Source organism: Musca autumnalis, unplaced genomic scaffold, assembly GCF_047663935.1.
Source record: "Musca autumnalis isolate F117 unplaced genomic scaffold, ASM4766393v1 scaffold_5, whole genome shotgun sequence".
NCBI lineage: Eukaryota > Metazoa > Arthropoda > Insecta > Diptera > Muscidae > Musca > Musca autumnalis.
In genome coordinates, this window is record NW_027412088.1 from 14,213,373 (window position 1) to 14,230,265 (window position 16,893).

Genomic DNA, 16,893 nt, shown 5'->3' on the forward strand with positions numbered 1-16,893 from the left:
AAAAACTGCAAGTCAAAGTATGGATGCTCGATTTTTACCGTAGCGCCCATTAAGATTTATTCCTTCCATACTAATCGCCCCACACTAATGAGGACATATTCATTAAATGTTGCTAATTTCACAATAATCTGCTTATGAGATTGCTGCTATTTGTTTTGCCTGAAAGTCACGCTAATCTATAGATCGAGCAACAATTTTGTATATAAATTTCACCATTCGTATATCACTTAAAAATATCTGACCACCAATAACCCACCCCATACATATTGGCCAAGCAGATTCCAAGCATAAAACGACATTTATTGTTTGGCAATGGAAAAATGGTTGTAAACAATGCTAAAAGGAAATGCAATTCAACGGCCAACAATAAAGACATAAATTTAATAATTCAACAAAAAAAAAAATAAAAATAAAAACGATGCAGCAACAACAACAAATCACCGAACAATAAATGCATCATCCAAATGAAGTCATGCAACATGCAGTGGGCGCTCGACGCCCGACAGGCAGCTAACCACAACACCATCACCACCACCGCCACCACCAGCAAAGAACGTTCGTTCACAAAATAAAACAAAACAAAAATCAACAAATGAAGCCCCCATGGATATTGGATCCTATAATGATGACAATGAAGTACCTGTACAGACAGGCAGCAAACTAACAATAACAACAACGTAATGTATTATTTTTGTGATTCCAACAATATTTAGTGTTTTAAAATCGAACTCAAAATGAAAAACCACAAGCCAAGTACATTTCATGAGGTGGCGTTTAACATTGCCTAGCTACAGGTATGGGGTGCGAGAAGGAGGAGCAGAAGGGTGAGAGGAACATAAGGAAAAAGGTGGCATAATGGAGGAACGACCGACCGACCACCACCACCACCAATCACACTCCATTGAACTACTAAAATGTTAACCAACAACATTTCATGTGTTGTTGTATTTTGGTTAGTGATCGCGTATTGCCACTAGCAGCTAGCACTCGTATGTATGTTTGGATGGATGTACAAGCAGACAGACTAACTACAAAACACACTAGTGGGGTGTTCAATATTACAACACACAATGCCTCTTTAAAATGCTATAATACAAACAACCACAACAAAAACAACACTTTAACCAAGAACAACATATCATCATCACCACCCGCAACGTTTTCCACAAGACATTCATATTTTCGGCAAAGAAACGAACACGCACGCACACACGCCATCATCTTTTCTCAACATGGTTTAACACTTGTGCTGTTAAAGGATGTGGGAATTTTTGTTTTTGTTTAACAACGATTTCCAATATTTTCGGTAATATTTAAAATTATCGAATTTGGTCAGATAAAAAAGACTTTTAAATGCTTCGGTATTTTGCGCTACACCAACTTGTAACACAAAGTTTCACGGTAAATCAAATCTTTCTAGAAAAACGCATACTAGACAATAAGAAATTAAACATTTTATCACCCCCCCCCCCCATTACAAAAAAGACAAGACAGTTTGATGCAACTGCAAAAGAATGAGCCTTCTCCCTATTGCATGAAACGGGTACAAACGTGTACATGGGTTGAAAGAGGACACTCTCAGCCATCTTTTTTTTTTTTTTTTTTTTTGAAAAACGAAACTTTGTTCCACAATTTTCCCTAAGAGTTTTAGTCCACTAAATGTGCAACTTCACTAAAATTTTATACCTGAGGAAAAATAAAATATCTCACTTTGTATAAACGCTACGGTAATTTATCAAAACGTTTCTTAAAGCCAACAATCCTACCTACATAACAAAAATAACGAACATAATCTGTTATAGTTTCCGAGAAATAATTACACATTTCCTTCTCCAGAAATTTGCAAAATTACGTATTTTCCAAAATCGTTGAAGTTTGTCATCTTTAGAATCACACCACGCCCACACATTCAAATATTTTGACCTATTTTTTTGTTTCACATTCGACACTACATTCAAGTCATGCGCACACGCCACAGCTATATGCAACAAACTGAAAAGCAGGAACAAGGTCCTCAAGTCCCTAACCGGCAGCACTTGGGGTGCAGATAATGAAACCTTGTTGACCACATATAACGCGATAGGTCGGTCTGTGGTAAGCTATGCGGCGCCAGTTTGGTCCCCGAGATTATGGGATACGAATTGGAAAAAGATTCAAACCTGTCAGAATGCCGCCCTGAGAACAGCAACAGGGTACCTCCTCAAGTCTTCAGTGGACCATCTACATGAGGAGGCAAAGATTCTTCCAGTACGGCAATATAATGAGATGCTTTCGTTGCAGTACTTGCTTGGGTGTTACCGTGAGAGCTATCCCAATCACCATCTGCTGGCTAGGCCCGACAAATTCAGGCATATCTGGAAGGATATTCATGCTCTAGAGAGGGAGGTCCAACAATATAGTAGAGAACCCCTTGATCAACAGGCATATCAAGGAGGTTTAAATAGTATTCACACGGATGCAGTTGCTAAGGCCATAAGCAAATATAGTGTGAATAAAGTTCTCGGAGTATATCCCCCATCTAACGCAGCTGAGGAGCGTCAGCTGCCACGACAAACTAGAGTAGTTTTGGCTCAACTACGCTCAGGATATTGCAGTCGCCTAAATTCTTATTGGGCGGAAATCGATTGCGCCGTGCAAGACATCTGCCCAGTATGCGGCATGGGCCCGCACGACACAAATCACCTTTTCATCTGTCCCGCCAAACCTACCCATCTAACTCCAGTGGATCTGTGGCTGCATCCCATCGAAACAGCTATTTTCCTGGAACTGGAGACCCAGAGCCAGATTGAACAGAATAACGAACATACAAACATAATAATAATAAATAATGTTACAACAACAACAAAAAATAGAGTTTTGGTATATGCAACGTATTGACACGGCGGAATCTTGTACCAGGTGCCGTCACCTCAACAATTATGTGTTTTATGTTCGTATATTTGTTTACCATGTATATCTCAGAAATGCCTGCTCCGAGCTCATTTCCGGTGTCGGAAAAAAGAAGAACACCGGCCCATCGACCTTTTTCGTTTGCCAGATCCGTATTCACAACATGTCAACAATGGTGAGGTGTAAAAGATGTGGGGAATGGGTGCACTTCCGAGACTGATGTAGCATTAGCCGCCTTCTAGAACTACTGTGATAGTAGCTATGTTGCTGCTTGCGGCGCCAGAACATTTCCAAACGTGTCTCCAACTTCGTCGTCGGATTCATGCTCGTCGTCGGAATACAAAACACCCCTGCAACAACAAACGCAGCATTTGACAGCACATGTTGTTGTTGTTCAGAGTTCCGGGAATGTATCGTTCTTGCATATCAATTGCTACGGACTCCTCCACAAAGTCAGCGAAATTTTGGACTTTACGAGTCGGAGGAACATCAAGGCCGCCGCGAAACAAAGCTCACCTTTAGCTTGCAACGTTGTGATGGTTACAAGAATCATTGTGATGAGGAAAGATCGTACAAGAAGGGAAGGACGAGGACTTATCTTCCTTATACACCAGTCACTTGAGCTTGACTCTAGTGGCCCATACATGACATATAGAGGGGTAGCATAAAGTGCGGGACTGCCGAGATAGAGTTGATTAATGTGTGTATACTTTCGTTGAATAGTTCTGCCCTGCCGAATATGCCTGATATAAGTACGCTTTTGCAAGTCAATAACCCGTCTGGTGCTAGATGACTTCGTGCTGGGCCAGAGGGGTATAGCGATGGCCGAGCGAATTAGTACGCTTTTGGAGGAATTGTCTGGTGCTAGGAGACTTCAATGCTCATAATGAGCTTAGGCATTCGGTCTTGGGTAATGGCCAGAGGGATACATCACTGGGCGAACAAATTGGTAACTCCACATCTTGCACGGAGAACAAAGACGCTTCTACGAGCATAAGAGGAGATTGCCACATCTCGTCAGACATGACCATTGTGGCCCCCGGTTTGATAAGTGACGTGTCCTGGCAACCGGTGATTTCCCTTGGTTCAGACCATCTTCCTATAATCGTCTCCGTTAACAGATCACCCGACTTTATAACCACCGACTGCTGTACTTTTCTGAAAACTGATTGACAAGGGTCTGAGAGAATTCAAAAATCACCGCTTCAGAAAGCTGCCCATTCTCTCAGATCCTCGGGTAGCTAAGAGAATTTTCCGGGACATCATCACAGCTGTAACCATTCGCTACATACCTATTGGCCGAATACTCGGAATTAGACCAAATTTCTCAGCAAGGCGCAACGGGACTAGAAAATGAGCGTACGGACCTTGAAAACCGAAATGTTAGGGATATTACTGTTGAAATATACGGACTACACCTTTTTCAGATGTAATCGGAATTATTTTAATTGTAATTCGAGAATTCTATTTGTATTTCGTAACATTTCATTTGCAATTTGAGAATTCCATTTTGTAATTCGAATTATTCCAATTGTAATTCAAATTATTCCATTTGTAATTCGAAATATTCCATTTGTAATTCGAATTACTCCATTTGAAATTTGAATTGTTCCATTTGTAATTCGAATTATTCCATTTGAAATTCGAATTATTCCATTTGTAATTCCAATTATTTCATTTGTAATTCGAATTATTCGATTTGTAATTCGAATTGTTCCTTTTGTAATTCGAATGATTTCATGTGTAATTTCAAATAAAATAATTCGAATTACAAATGGAATAATTCGAATTACATATGGAATAATTCGAATTACAAATGAAATGTTACGAATTACAAATATAATTCTCGATTTACTAATGAAATGTTGCGAAATACAACTAAAATGTTTCGAATTACATCTGAAAAAGGTGTAGTAGGCGAGCATAAGGGGAAAAGTGGCTAGACCACCCTTGGTACCGGATTAAGTAAATTGCGATCAACCGTTAAATCAAAACCTGTCAGAATGTCTCCCTTAGACCTGCACCAGGATGTCTCCTTATGTGTTCAGTGGATCAGGAAGAGATAAATATTCTTTCAGTACAGCAACACAATGGCATGCCTTCGTTGCATTACTTACTCGAATGTTACCGTGAGAGTAATCTGAATCGTCATGTGATATCAACATCTCAAAAGGGATCTTCATGATCTAGAAAGAGGTGTCCAACCTTACAAGAAAGAATCCCTAGATCAGCAAGTCTATGAAGAAGGTTTGAATAGCATTCCCAGAGATGGAGTCGTAGATGCACATCCTCCCTCTATCGCAACTAGGGGGTGTCAGTTGTCACGACAAATCAGAGTAGTTTTAGCGCAACTTAGAGGACATATCGAAGAGTTCCCTTCTGCCGTGTTTGAAACGTTAAATAATCAACTATATCTGTGGACGCCAATTCAGAAGTAAGAAATCGAAGAAGTTCCCCGATGCGGGCTGAACTGTTTAACCTCTACATTTATGGAAGTCCACACCCTTAAGACGGCATAGAGATCCCATTTTATGCGGATGATTGTACGATCTCAGCGTCGGGTCTTATCGCCGATAGGTTAAATACATATCTAAATAGCTGATCCAGTGCAGTTCTTCCATTTGAGGAATATAAAAAATATCCGCCGCTAAATCTACTGCAACCATGGTGCAATTATATGCACACCCGTCTTGCACGCTGAATGTCCGGGTTCGATTCCCAGGCCAGGCAACATCAAATTTTCAACGGTGACAAAATACCCTTCAGTGTAATGTTGCGACATTTCTTGAGTATTTCAGCCATGCAAAACATGTGTCTTTCGACACAACTTATAGAATCGGGTGCACTCATTGATATGAGAGAAATCTCCCTTGTCCATTATGGGATGCCACATTGTTCACCACAGGGACGGCTGAAATGATGGCCCCATTTGAGCATATTGGTTGATGGTGTCCTGATTCCAACCACTAAACCTTCTTGACCTCTTATAAGACAATGGGCCGGTCTGTGTTAACAAATGCGGCGAAAGAATATTGAGTACTGCAACACGGTGCCTTCTCATGACACCTCATGGACCATCTTTATGAGTAGGGGAAAATTTTGACGGTGCAACGGATGCAGTACCTGCTTGGGTTTTATCGCCGTGAGTATCCCTGTTACAATTTTGAGGACGGACTTCCTCATCCAGGCATTTTAGGAGAGTTCTTTATGATCTAGAGCAATGTCGTTCTTTGATATTGTTAAAGTTACGAAGTTTTTCGGCTATTCACACACACATGACCCGAACCCAACGAAAGAGCACACAAAAGAGAGCAAATGTTTTGATTTGTTTTTGTTTTGCAGCATGTGGGCATACAACCTTACTAACACACTGTCAAATATTGGCAATATTCAGAATTTTGTGTGCTCTCTTCTTGGTCGGCTATGATCTAGAGAGATAGGGAGGTCCAAAGGTATAAAGCATTAGTGTCCAAAATAAATGAGAGAGAATTGATGGGAGAGTAAAGTCTCTTTGTTAAACAACGGCTGACATAGCTCTCATTTGAGTTCGTTATTCTCTGTTGTTACGACAACGTGCAGACATTGACGTCAATGGTATAAAGAGCAAACTTTAGCTCAACGAGCCTATCAGGTATCGGGCTTGCTAAATCAGATGATTGGGACGAACATTTTACGAAAAATGTTTGGGCATATCTGGCTTGATGGTATATAGGGCAAAAAGGAAGCAAGTGTGGGTCATATCTCAAAGAATGATATACAAAATTGGAGACTAAATAGAAGATCGAAGCGGTTGTAAGTTTATTCTCAGGCCGGTCTATGATACAAACCATCTGTATTGGGCCACCTAAGTCAACCCTTGACTAAGTAAGTCAAACCTTCACTATGCTGCTGCCGGTTTAATAAATCACAGTAACGGTTATGTCCGCTTATTTAGTTTAATTTCAAACTTATGTTTATGGGCATTGTTTGAAGAAGGAAAAACACACATCATTTGAAAAGAATTTTTACATCAACAAAAAGAAAAAAAGTAACAACAAATTACTTGAAGCCAAATCGTTTGCCCTCTTTGACTCAATCTTAATTAAAAACAATTGAAATATTGTTTTGTTGTTGTTGCTGTAGTTGTTTTGTTTCAACTCTTCTGGCCAAGAAGCAGCATAGCGCAACAGAGAGACAACTATTAAATAAGAACAGAAATTTACAAAAGAAGACAGACTTACAATTCACATAGAAGAGACATTAAAGTTCCTTCCTTAGTTTGAGACTGTCGAAGTGACTGATGATGACGATGATGACTCACACTTCTAACTGGCGAGGCTGGCAGTCAGTGTGCGAATAATGACTTCATGGTTTTTTGCTTTCGGGAGGGTCTGCAATAATGCTTAAAGATTTAAATACCACAACGAACGAACAATTAAATCAATTATTTTCTGCCGTAATTTTTAAGTTTTGTTTTTTTATGATTATGGTTGTGTTTTATTCCAAGAATTCCAAGAGAGGGAAGGACTGAATGAAACAGTGGAGAGCATAGTGGTATTAACATGAATGGAATTTATTAATTAATGGTTATCGAGTTATAGGTTGTGATTTTAATACAACGAAAATATTTTCAATTGCTATTTGAAAATTTCAATTTGGGGAATTATGATTATGGGTGTAAGCTTTTATTAATATTTTTTTTTTTTTCAAATTAATATATATCGCCCAAATATTAATATTTCAATGGGTTTTAAGAAGCCATGCCGAGATCATAAATCTAATGTTGCAAAGCATTTTAGAAGCCTGGGTTTCGACTCCAAACTATTTTTCAATATTCTTTCATGGATTCCCTATTTTCAATATTCATAATAACAAATTAAATGATAGATATCTGGCAATTATATCGGTTACATTGCAGCACTGCAATTATGAAGTCAGCCAAAATTTCGATATAAAATTTATAATAAACGGGGAATAAATTACCGGAATATTGTTAAGACAAAGTTTTCGCATATCCTAAAAATATCCATTTTGTCCACAATATCCACAATAGTATGGAGGGTATATTAAGTTTGTTTTTTCGTTTGTAACGCATTGAAAAAACCATTTGCGACCATATAAAGTATATATAGTCTTGATCAGGATAAAATCATGTGTCGATATAGGCATGCCCGTCTGTTGAAATCACTCTAGCGACCGCAAAAAATCAGCTAGAGAGTTATATTTTTATCTATCATATCCATAGGCAGGTCAAGTTCGAAGATGGGCTATATCGGCCCATTTTTTCGTATAGCCCCCAAATAACGGTACTTCCCGATTTTCGGTATTTTGAGGGTTTTAGCTACAATTTTTTTAGCGAACTAGCTGTAATATGGCATTTAAGGTTCTTAGCGGTCATAACACAATTCCATCAAATACTATCAACATAGGTCCATGTATAGGTATAGCTCCCAAACAACGGTACCTCCCGATTTTCGGTATTTTGAGGGTTTTAGCTACAATTTTTTTTCCGAACTACTTGTAATTTGGGATTTAAGGTTCTTAGGGGTCATAACACAACCTCACCAAAAACTGTCAACATAGGTCCATGTTTAGGTATAGCTCTCATACAAGGGTACCACCCGATTTTCGTTATTTTGAGGGCTTTAGCTAAAATTTTTTACCGAACTAGCTGTAAATTGAGATTTAAGGTTCTTTGGGGTTACAACACAACTCCACCAAAACTGTCAACATAGGCCCATGTTTAGGTATAGATCCCAAACAACTGTACCTCCCGATTTTCGGTATGTTGAGTATTTAAGCTACAATTTTTTACCGAACTAGCGGTAATGTTACATTTAAGGTTCTTAGGGGTCACAACACAACTCCACCAAAAACTGTCCACATAGGTCCATGTTTAGGTATAGCTACAATTTTTTTGAGGGTTTTAGCTACAATTTTTTACCGAACTAGCTGTAATTTGAGATTTAAGGTTCTTAGGGGTCACAACACAACTCCACCAAAAACTGTGAAGGTTTTGCGGATTCTGAAACTACAATGTTCATAGATGAGAAAAATCAAAAAACAAAAAAAATCGCCGGAGCGCTTTTTAAATAAATCGCGATTCAAGTTGACATTTTTAGGGATTGTTTAGGTTTTTGCGATTTTGTTTGGAAACCGCAAGTCCTATCAATATGGGAATAAAGAAACTGTTGTAGCTATCAAAATTCTCTACAAGACTGACCTTAATGATATTTTCGTAGGTTTTACAACTTTTGAGATATAGAAGTTGAAATTGGGACAATTCAAATCAATTCTGTATCGTATCCTTATAAAACAATGTCATGACTGCAACTGACTGCATTGTCCCAATTTGAACTTCAATATCTCAAAAATGGTAAAACCAACGAAAATACCGTAAAGGTCAATCTTATAGAGAATTTTCATAGCTACAACGTTTTTTAAAGTCTCATTTCGATAGGACTTGCGGTTTCTAAGCAAAATCGTGAAAACCTAAACAACCCCTATAGTCCGGTCAAAATAGACATTGAAATAGCAAAAATTCCCACAAAGCTGAATTTTGGTGGAGAGCTAGGGTTTGCCATTAGAAGCAACGTCCTAAAAGTCCCCATCGATCCCATGTGTGCAAAAAAAATTATTCGGGGTCAAAGGTCAAAAATTAAGGGTTTTTAGGTTTTCGGATTTATTTTTTGAAAACGGTTGGTCTAATCAAAAAGTGACTAAAGTAAATATTGTAGACAGAAAAATTATCTACAAGTTTGACCCTTATAATTTTTTTCTTAGAAGGAACCATTCTTGAGATATAGCTGTTCTAAAAAACACATGATTTTTATGGACTTATAAGGGAAATATGCACATATTCAGACGAACCGGCTAAAATAAGCGAAGTAATCGGGTCTGCCCCCCAAAAAATATATATTTTCTTGAAGAGCGAAATTATAGCTATCTTCTAAAAAAAAATTCCAACAAAATCGGAGTGTGTTTAGTAGAGTTATTCAATGTTAGAGTCATTTTATGCAAAAATAGCCCATTTAACCCACATGTATAATCGAAGGCCTAACGGGAACGACCCCAACGAAAACTCTCCGATTTTTTTTCAAGTTTTGTCCGAAGATAGGGTTTGTTGCGCTGATTACGGAAATGTATAATTTTCAACGGTTGCGGATCCGGTTCGCCGGTTATTAGACCCGAAAGGCCAAATTTAAAAACGGGGTTAGACCCGGTTCTACTGAACCGATTACTGCAAAGTGGATATCGTTTGAAAGCTTATGGAAGTATCTAACACATAGTGTCGTTACTTCAACCGGTTCGCCTCATAATGTACTTACGCGGCTAATTTTTTATTTGACCTTTAGATCGGGATATCTCGGAAATGGTATGTCTTTTTTAAGAATCATAAAGACCAATCTTGTAGACAATTATTGAATCTGCAACTTTTACTTTAGCGGGCTTTTGCTAAGTATTACCGTTTTTGAGAAAAATTAAAAAAACTGAATAATGCCTCCAAAAATGACCTTTGACCCCGAATAACTTGTTTTGCACACATGGGATCGATGGGGACTTTTAGGACGTTGCTTCTAATGGCCAACCCTAGCTCTCCACCAAAATTCAGCTTTGTGGGAATTTTTGCTATTTCCCCCTTATACGCATGTCTATTTTGACCGGACTACTAAAAATGTCAACTTGAATCGCGATTTATTTAAAAAGCGCTCCGGCGATTTTTTTTTTTGTTTTTTGATTTTTCTCATCTGTGAATATTGTAGTTTCAGAATACGCAAAAACTTCCCAGGTGCAAGCACCTTCCATTTAAATTTGATTCAAGAGCACCGTGAATTATAAGAATTTTAATTAAAAAATAATTTACAGAATTCCACTACTGATTGAACACATTTTTGGGATATCCGAGGTCGAAAAATTTCTCTACGTAAAATTGTGTACGGGAAAGGAAACTATTCCATTTTAGTTAAATATATTTTATGGTAGAGGGTATAAAAAGTTCGGCCGGCCGAACTTACCGACTATTTACTTGTTTATTTTTATTTCCTTTTTCTATTTATTTTTTATTTTTCCGTTTTTTTTTTTTCTTTTATGACGAATCTAATTACTTCATTATTACATTAATATCTTACAATTTATTTTCATTGAAAATTTCTAAGAAATCCATTTTCAAAAAATTATTTTTAAAACAAAACCCTTTTTTTATTTTTCTTCTATAACATTCACACCAACAACAAAAGAAAAAATACAAACAAACATTTTCAATAACATCATTCCATCTCTTTCTTGTTACAGATTCCAGATTGCCATCGAAGTGATGACATCCGACAAATAAACGCTGTAGGAGGCCACAGAGAAATGAAGACAGTCGAAACAGTAGCATCATAAACGGAAGACACATCAATGAGACAACATCTAATCTTCAACATTAAAAGAGTACAATATGGAATTTGAATTTTTTTACATTAAAAGGAAAAAATCAATCAAATTTTTGTGATAAAAATAAAATTTAAAATAAAACATGAATTGAAAATAAAAATAAATATAAATTGAAAATAAAATTAAATTAAAAATAAATCAAAATTCTTAAAATTGCAAATCCCAAAAATATTTACTTTAAAAATTAAATACATGTGTGAAAATAATATTGATATTCGAAAAAAGTTCCCCTACATTAACGGTCTTGAATATTTTTCAAATTTGACCACAACAACAACTATGTACTACAAAATGCACAACAACAAAAAATATTAATCATCTCTCTCTCTTAACAAGTCAGTGCTAATTGTGTCAATAAGTGTCATGCATTGAAATAAACAAAAAAATCAAATATTTTTTATAAAGTATTGAAATCTACTTATGCATGTCGTCTGTATGTATGTTCCTTACATACAACAACATCAAGAAAAATTTAACTCAAGCGATACCAAGCTCCACTTTTAATAACAGCAACAGCAACAACCACAAAAATGGATTTGGATATTATACAATCTACCAAAGAAGGCGAAATCACCCAGTTTCTCTGTGGTAAGTGTTATTATTACTTGAAATTTTTATTATTTTTTCAGTTGTTTTTTTTCTCTTTTGAGATGGGCTGAATGAATTTTATTTAATTGTGGATTATTCCGCCATAAACCCATTTGTAGGTTAAAGTGCTAAAATCTGTGTTAGGCCACCAGACAGTTAAAAAAAACAAGACCATTTTTTATAAATCACATTAGCACATTTCGAAAACCATTTAATTCACACCATAAAAAAACTAACCAAACAAAAATTTTTAGCTATTTATAAACATGTACCTACATACATACCTATGTGTACATAGATCAGTTACACATTTACGGTTATTATCCCTTAGTTACTCTAATAGAAGATCAACACTCAAGCATAGCCCAGCAAACATTTGGGAGCCACATAAGCCGAACAACTCATTACAACGTAATATAAACAAGGTACTTTCTGCATTACCAGTAGGGTTGTTTCATTAAAAAATTACAGGGCAAAACTACATATTTTACTTATTACTAAGTAATAAGTATCGGTAGCAGAGAGTTTATGTCCGACTACAAAACCGAGTACGAAACCGAACATGTTGTACATGTTAGTGTTTAAACAACCCCTAATGTTCGCAAGCGTGTCACAGTATGAAGTGTGGGCAAAGCAAACTAGTACAGTGTGAAATTGTATATAAATTCATCTCAACAAATCACCATAAGTCGATAAGTAAAACCAGTAAGGAAAAGATCAAAGTCGGCCGGGGCCAACTATATGGGAGATATATATAAATCTGAACTGATTTCGTTATAATATTATACACATTACTAGATCAAATTCCGCCACACATTCCAATTTTCATCAAAATTGGACAAATATAGGGTGTTTGGTGCAGCAAATACGTGAAATCGGCCGAATATATAAATGGGAGCTATATCCAAATCTGAACCGATTTCAATAAAATTTCTCTCATTTATTTCTAGACGGAATTCAGTAACACAATTCAAATTTAATCGAAATCGGACATATATAGCGTGTTTGGTGCAGCAAATCTGTGAGCAATAGCGTTCTTCCTATGGCTAATAAAATGATATTTCCCAAATTTCTGCTGAATCGGACAATAAATGCGACCTGGGGCCTCATTTCGTGATTCGATTCGATCGAGAATTTGCTCGTGAATATGTTTTCGACACGATAAAAAAACGGCATGATAAGACTAGATCCAAAACGATCAAGCAATGTTATCGATTTGTTCTATAGTAACCGGTAATCGAACTATGGAAACCTACATATGTGTTCTTCATGGCACAATTACCCAGGTAGTGGCATCGTAAAATTTTGAATATGTTATGTCAAAACTTTCTTTATGTTGTTGGGGAAATTACAACAAAAATAATTTTTTTATAAAGGGATTTGACTTTTCATGTTCGATCGATCAGCTGGTGTGATACCACTATCTGGTAGTTCTGCCATGGTGTTCTTCAAGCAACATTATGAAGGTAGACGCCAAAAAATGTGTTTATTTTAAAACAAAAAGTAAAAAACAAACTTATGAATGAAAAAATGTAAATACAGTGACTGCCACTGAAAATGATGCAACCTGAAATGAAAAATGTACACGTTGATAATTTGGAAACGAGTTGAGATTTTTTAACAACTCAAAGAATAATTTTGTAGGCTGAAATGTTTACGTTTACAGTACCGTTTACTAAATTTTACCTTAAAACAAAAAATGGGAATTTTTAAATTGAGCATTGAAAATGATGCACCACAATAATCGATTAATATTTTCGAAATTTATTGCTTTTTATGCCATTTTAGTAATCAGAATGGTTGAATAATTGGTTCCCTATTGTTTTCAGTTGTTTTTCCATTGATTCCGATAAAAAAATGAAGTTCATTTTTTGGAAAATAACTAACTTCAAAAACTAGAAATTTTTAACCGAATTGCCTACAAAGGGACATTAATTACAATCATGCCAAAATTACTGAAAGGAAACCAATTATCCCACCATTCTCATTACTAAAATGGCATAAAAATCGAAAAATGTGGAAATTATGGAAATTATTATTTATATTATTATTGTGGTGCATCATTATACACTCAGCATTTATGCTAACGAGGGATAAGTTCACTTTAAGACACTTTCATACGGGCAAAATGTGCCTTATCGATATAATGGTTTTAGACCCCAAGTATGTTTTGACGAAATGTGTTTCAGACAATTTGGAGTTGATTTAGCCATGTCCGTCCGACTGTCTGTCTGGCTGGCTGGCTGGTGCGCACGATAACTCTCGAACGGATCAACCGATTCGGTCCAAAATTTGGCTATCGTAATATTTTGCCCAAACTTAGTTTAAGTTCGAAGATGGGTTATATCGGTCCACTACTTCCGGTACCTCCCCCACAAAAGTTCGGAAATGTTCGGAAATTTTTTGCGCACGATAACTCTTGAAGAAAGTAACCGATTTGGTCCATACTTTGCACATCATGAAATTTCTACCAGACTTGATGATGATCCAATATGGAATTTGGGTTTCGTAATATTTTGTCCAAACTTTTTTCAAGTTCGAAGATGGATTATATCGGTCCACTCGTTTCTGTACCTCCCCTACAAAAGTTCGAAAATGTTCGGAAGATTTGTGCGCACGATAACTCATACACACATCGTGAAACTTCTACCAGACTTAGATGAGGTTTCAATATGGACTCAATCGGTAAACTCCTTCGGGTACCTCCCACACAAAATTTCGGAAATGTTCAGTTTAGGACCTGCTCTCGAATCGCCTTGGTTTTGTTGTAGCAACTTGTATTCACTGTCCCCCATACGAAGGTACAAGTGTCATCAGGGGCAAGTCCATACTTCCTGAGAAAATAGCCTGAAGGTGAAAAAACACCCACACAAAATTTCTGATAAGTTCACTTTAAGACCTGCTATCGAATCACTTTGATTTTTGTTGGAGCAACTTACATTCGGTGCCTCAGTTATGATGGTAAAAGTTTTTTCAGGGGCAAGTACATACTTCGGTCCATTCCTTTAAGTACCTCTCCCGCAAAACTTTTGAACTTTAATCCTAATCAACATTTTTCTCGGTTCATACGCTCAAAATTTTGAAACCTCCTAAATACATACGATTTTAGAAAAAAGAATTTCAATTTACACAGGCTGAGGGTATATCTCTGTCGGCAATTCCGACTGATACTTTTTTACTTGTTTTTAATGCTGAATTTAAAAATGCCCACTTGTTGTTTTCCGGTAAAATTTTAGTATAACGGTACTGTAAACGGAATATTTTGTTTTCCATCTTAAATACAACATTTCAGCCTACAAAATTGTTTTTGGAATTGTTAAAAATCTCAACTCGTTTCCAAGTTATCAACGTTTAAATTTTTTATTTCAGGTTGCATCAGTTTCAGTGACAGTCACTGTATTTGGGCAATTTGTTGAAAAATACATTTTATGGCCTCATCTAAACCGGGGTAAAACTACAGTTTTTTGCATTTATAGGACCTTTATCTCAGAAACGATTAGGAATTTGGCCTTGTTGAAAAAACCACATAAGAAAAACTCCATCTAGGGCATCAAAATCTATAAAATATAGACAATTTTACATAATTGCTGAAATTCTGGTCAGTATCGGCTAAACTATTGGGATTTGAACCAAGTAACCTTTTGCAAAAATCTTCCAAATAAAGTTTTCAACAATTCTTTAGAACATTCTGAAACTCTAAAATGCTTACTTCATGTAGTTTCAGCGGTATTTTGCATCATATCTTTTACAACACGTATTTCAAACACAGTTCACACCAACAGTTTATTGTGGCATTTTGGATTTCACCACACTATTGACATATTTATTAAATCAGAAGTCAGAATTTAAAAACTCAGTATCTAACCATGTTTAGATGGGGCCATAAAATCCGAGCTGGATCTGACACAACAAAACCCAACTAGGGTTTCTTGTCGTTTGGGTCTGTACTTTCAAAAAATCCTCAGTTCGAATTGCTTGCACAATATCACTTTAAAAATGTTGCACAGTGTTATTTATGGTTACAAAACCTTTATGACATGGTTGTAACGGATTGCTAATACATCAGGGATGCATAAAGAGAATCTGACACATTTTCTCTTAAATATTTCACACTGAATTTTTGTTGGCCTTTCTTAACTTTTTTATGTTTTAAAGCTTTAATTGTATTTTAAAATAGTAAAAGTTGCATATTGTTTAAAAATATTTATAAAACAATGTGTATATTTTTGATTGTACTTGTGTCAATTATGGCTGCGATTAAGAGTAATCGACGATAGAGTACTGTTTTGTTTACTATTCAGACGTGTGCACGGGCATCCACTGGTGGCTGCTGTAAAATACTCTTACTTTTATTAATTCAACAAAACTCAGAAATTTAAGAATTTTTTTGTAATTATTATTTAATAAATAATTTCATCCGCGATTTTAGATTAAAACTGTGTTTTCACAATTAAAAAACAATTTAGAAAAACCATGAAAAACGACAATTGTTAAATTCTCTTATATTCTCTTAAATTCTGTTTTGCTCACCATTGTTACTATTCTAATACATCTACTTCAATGGTGAGCAAAACAGAATTTAAGAGAATATAAGAGAATTTAACAATTGTCGTTTTTCATGGTTTTTCTAAATTGTTTCTTAATTGTGAAAACACAGTTTTAATCTAAAATCGCGGATGAAATTATTTATTAAATAATAATTACAAAAAAATTCTTAAATTTCTGAGTTTTGTTGAATTAATAAAAGTAAGAGTATTTTACAGCAGCCACCAGTGGATGCCCGTGCCCACGTCTGATCTACTTTAATAGTTCTCTCTCAAAATAAATGAGAGAGAATTTGTCGGGTTTTTGCTTAGCCTCTCTGAGAGAGTCTTTCCTTTGGTAAACAACGGCGGATGTATTCTATTAAATGTTGCTCACCTATAAAAAAAAGGCTATTAATATTAAATATTTTTTGCGGAAATTCTTACTTTTTCAAATTATTTTAAAGACTGCAAACAG

General features: G+C 36.0%; 2 protein-coding genes across 3 annotated transcripts in view; both read left to right on the forward strand.

The window, feature by feature from the left end:
• The window catches only part of LOC141406253 (uncharacterized), a 57,313-nt gene extending 45,840 nt beyond the window's left edge, over positions 1 to 11,473 (forward strand). The window contains exon 5 of one of the 2 annotated variants that reach the window (XR_012413348.1): positions 11,161 to 11,473. The gene's annotated coding sequence lies outside the window, so the exon portion shown is untranslated. The remainder of the gene's footprint in view (positions 1 to 11,160) is intronic. The other variant, XM_073991491.1, reaches the window with a different exon arrangement.
• blow (PH domain-containing protein blown fuse) overlaps positions 11,216 to 16,893 on the forward strand; it is a 29,399-nt gene continuing 23,721 nt past the window's right edge. The window contains exon 1 of the mRNA XM_073991490.1: positions 11,216 to 11,892. Coding sequence (XP_073847591.1) covers positions 11,835 to 11,892 — 58 coding nt within the window. The 5' untranslated portion in view covers positions 11,216 to 11,834. The remainder of the gene's footprint in view (positions 11,893 to 16,893) is intronic.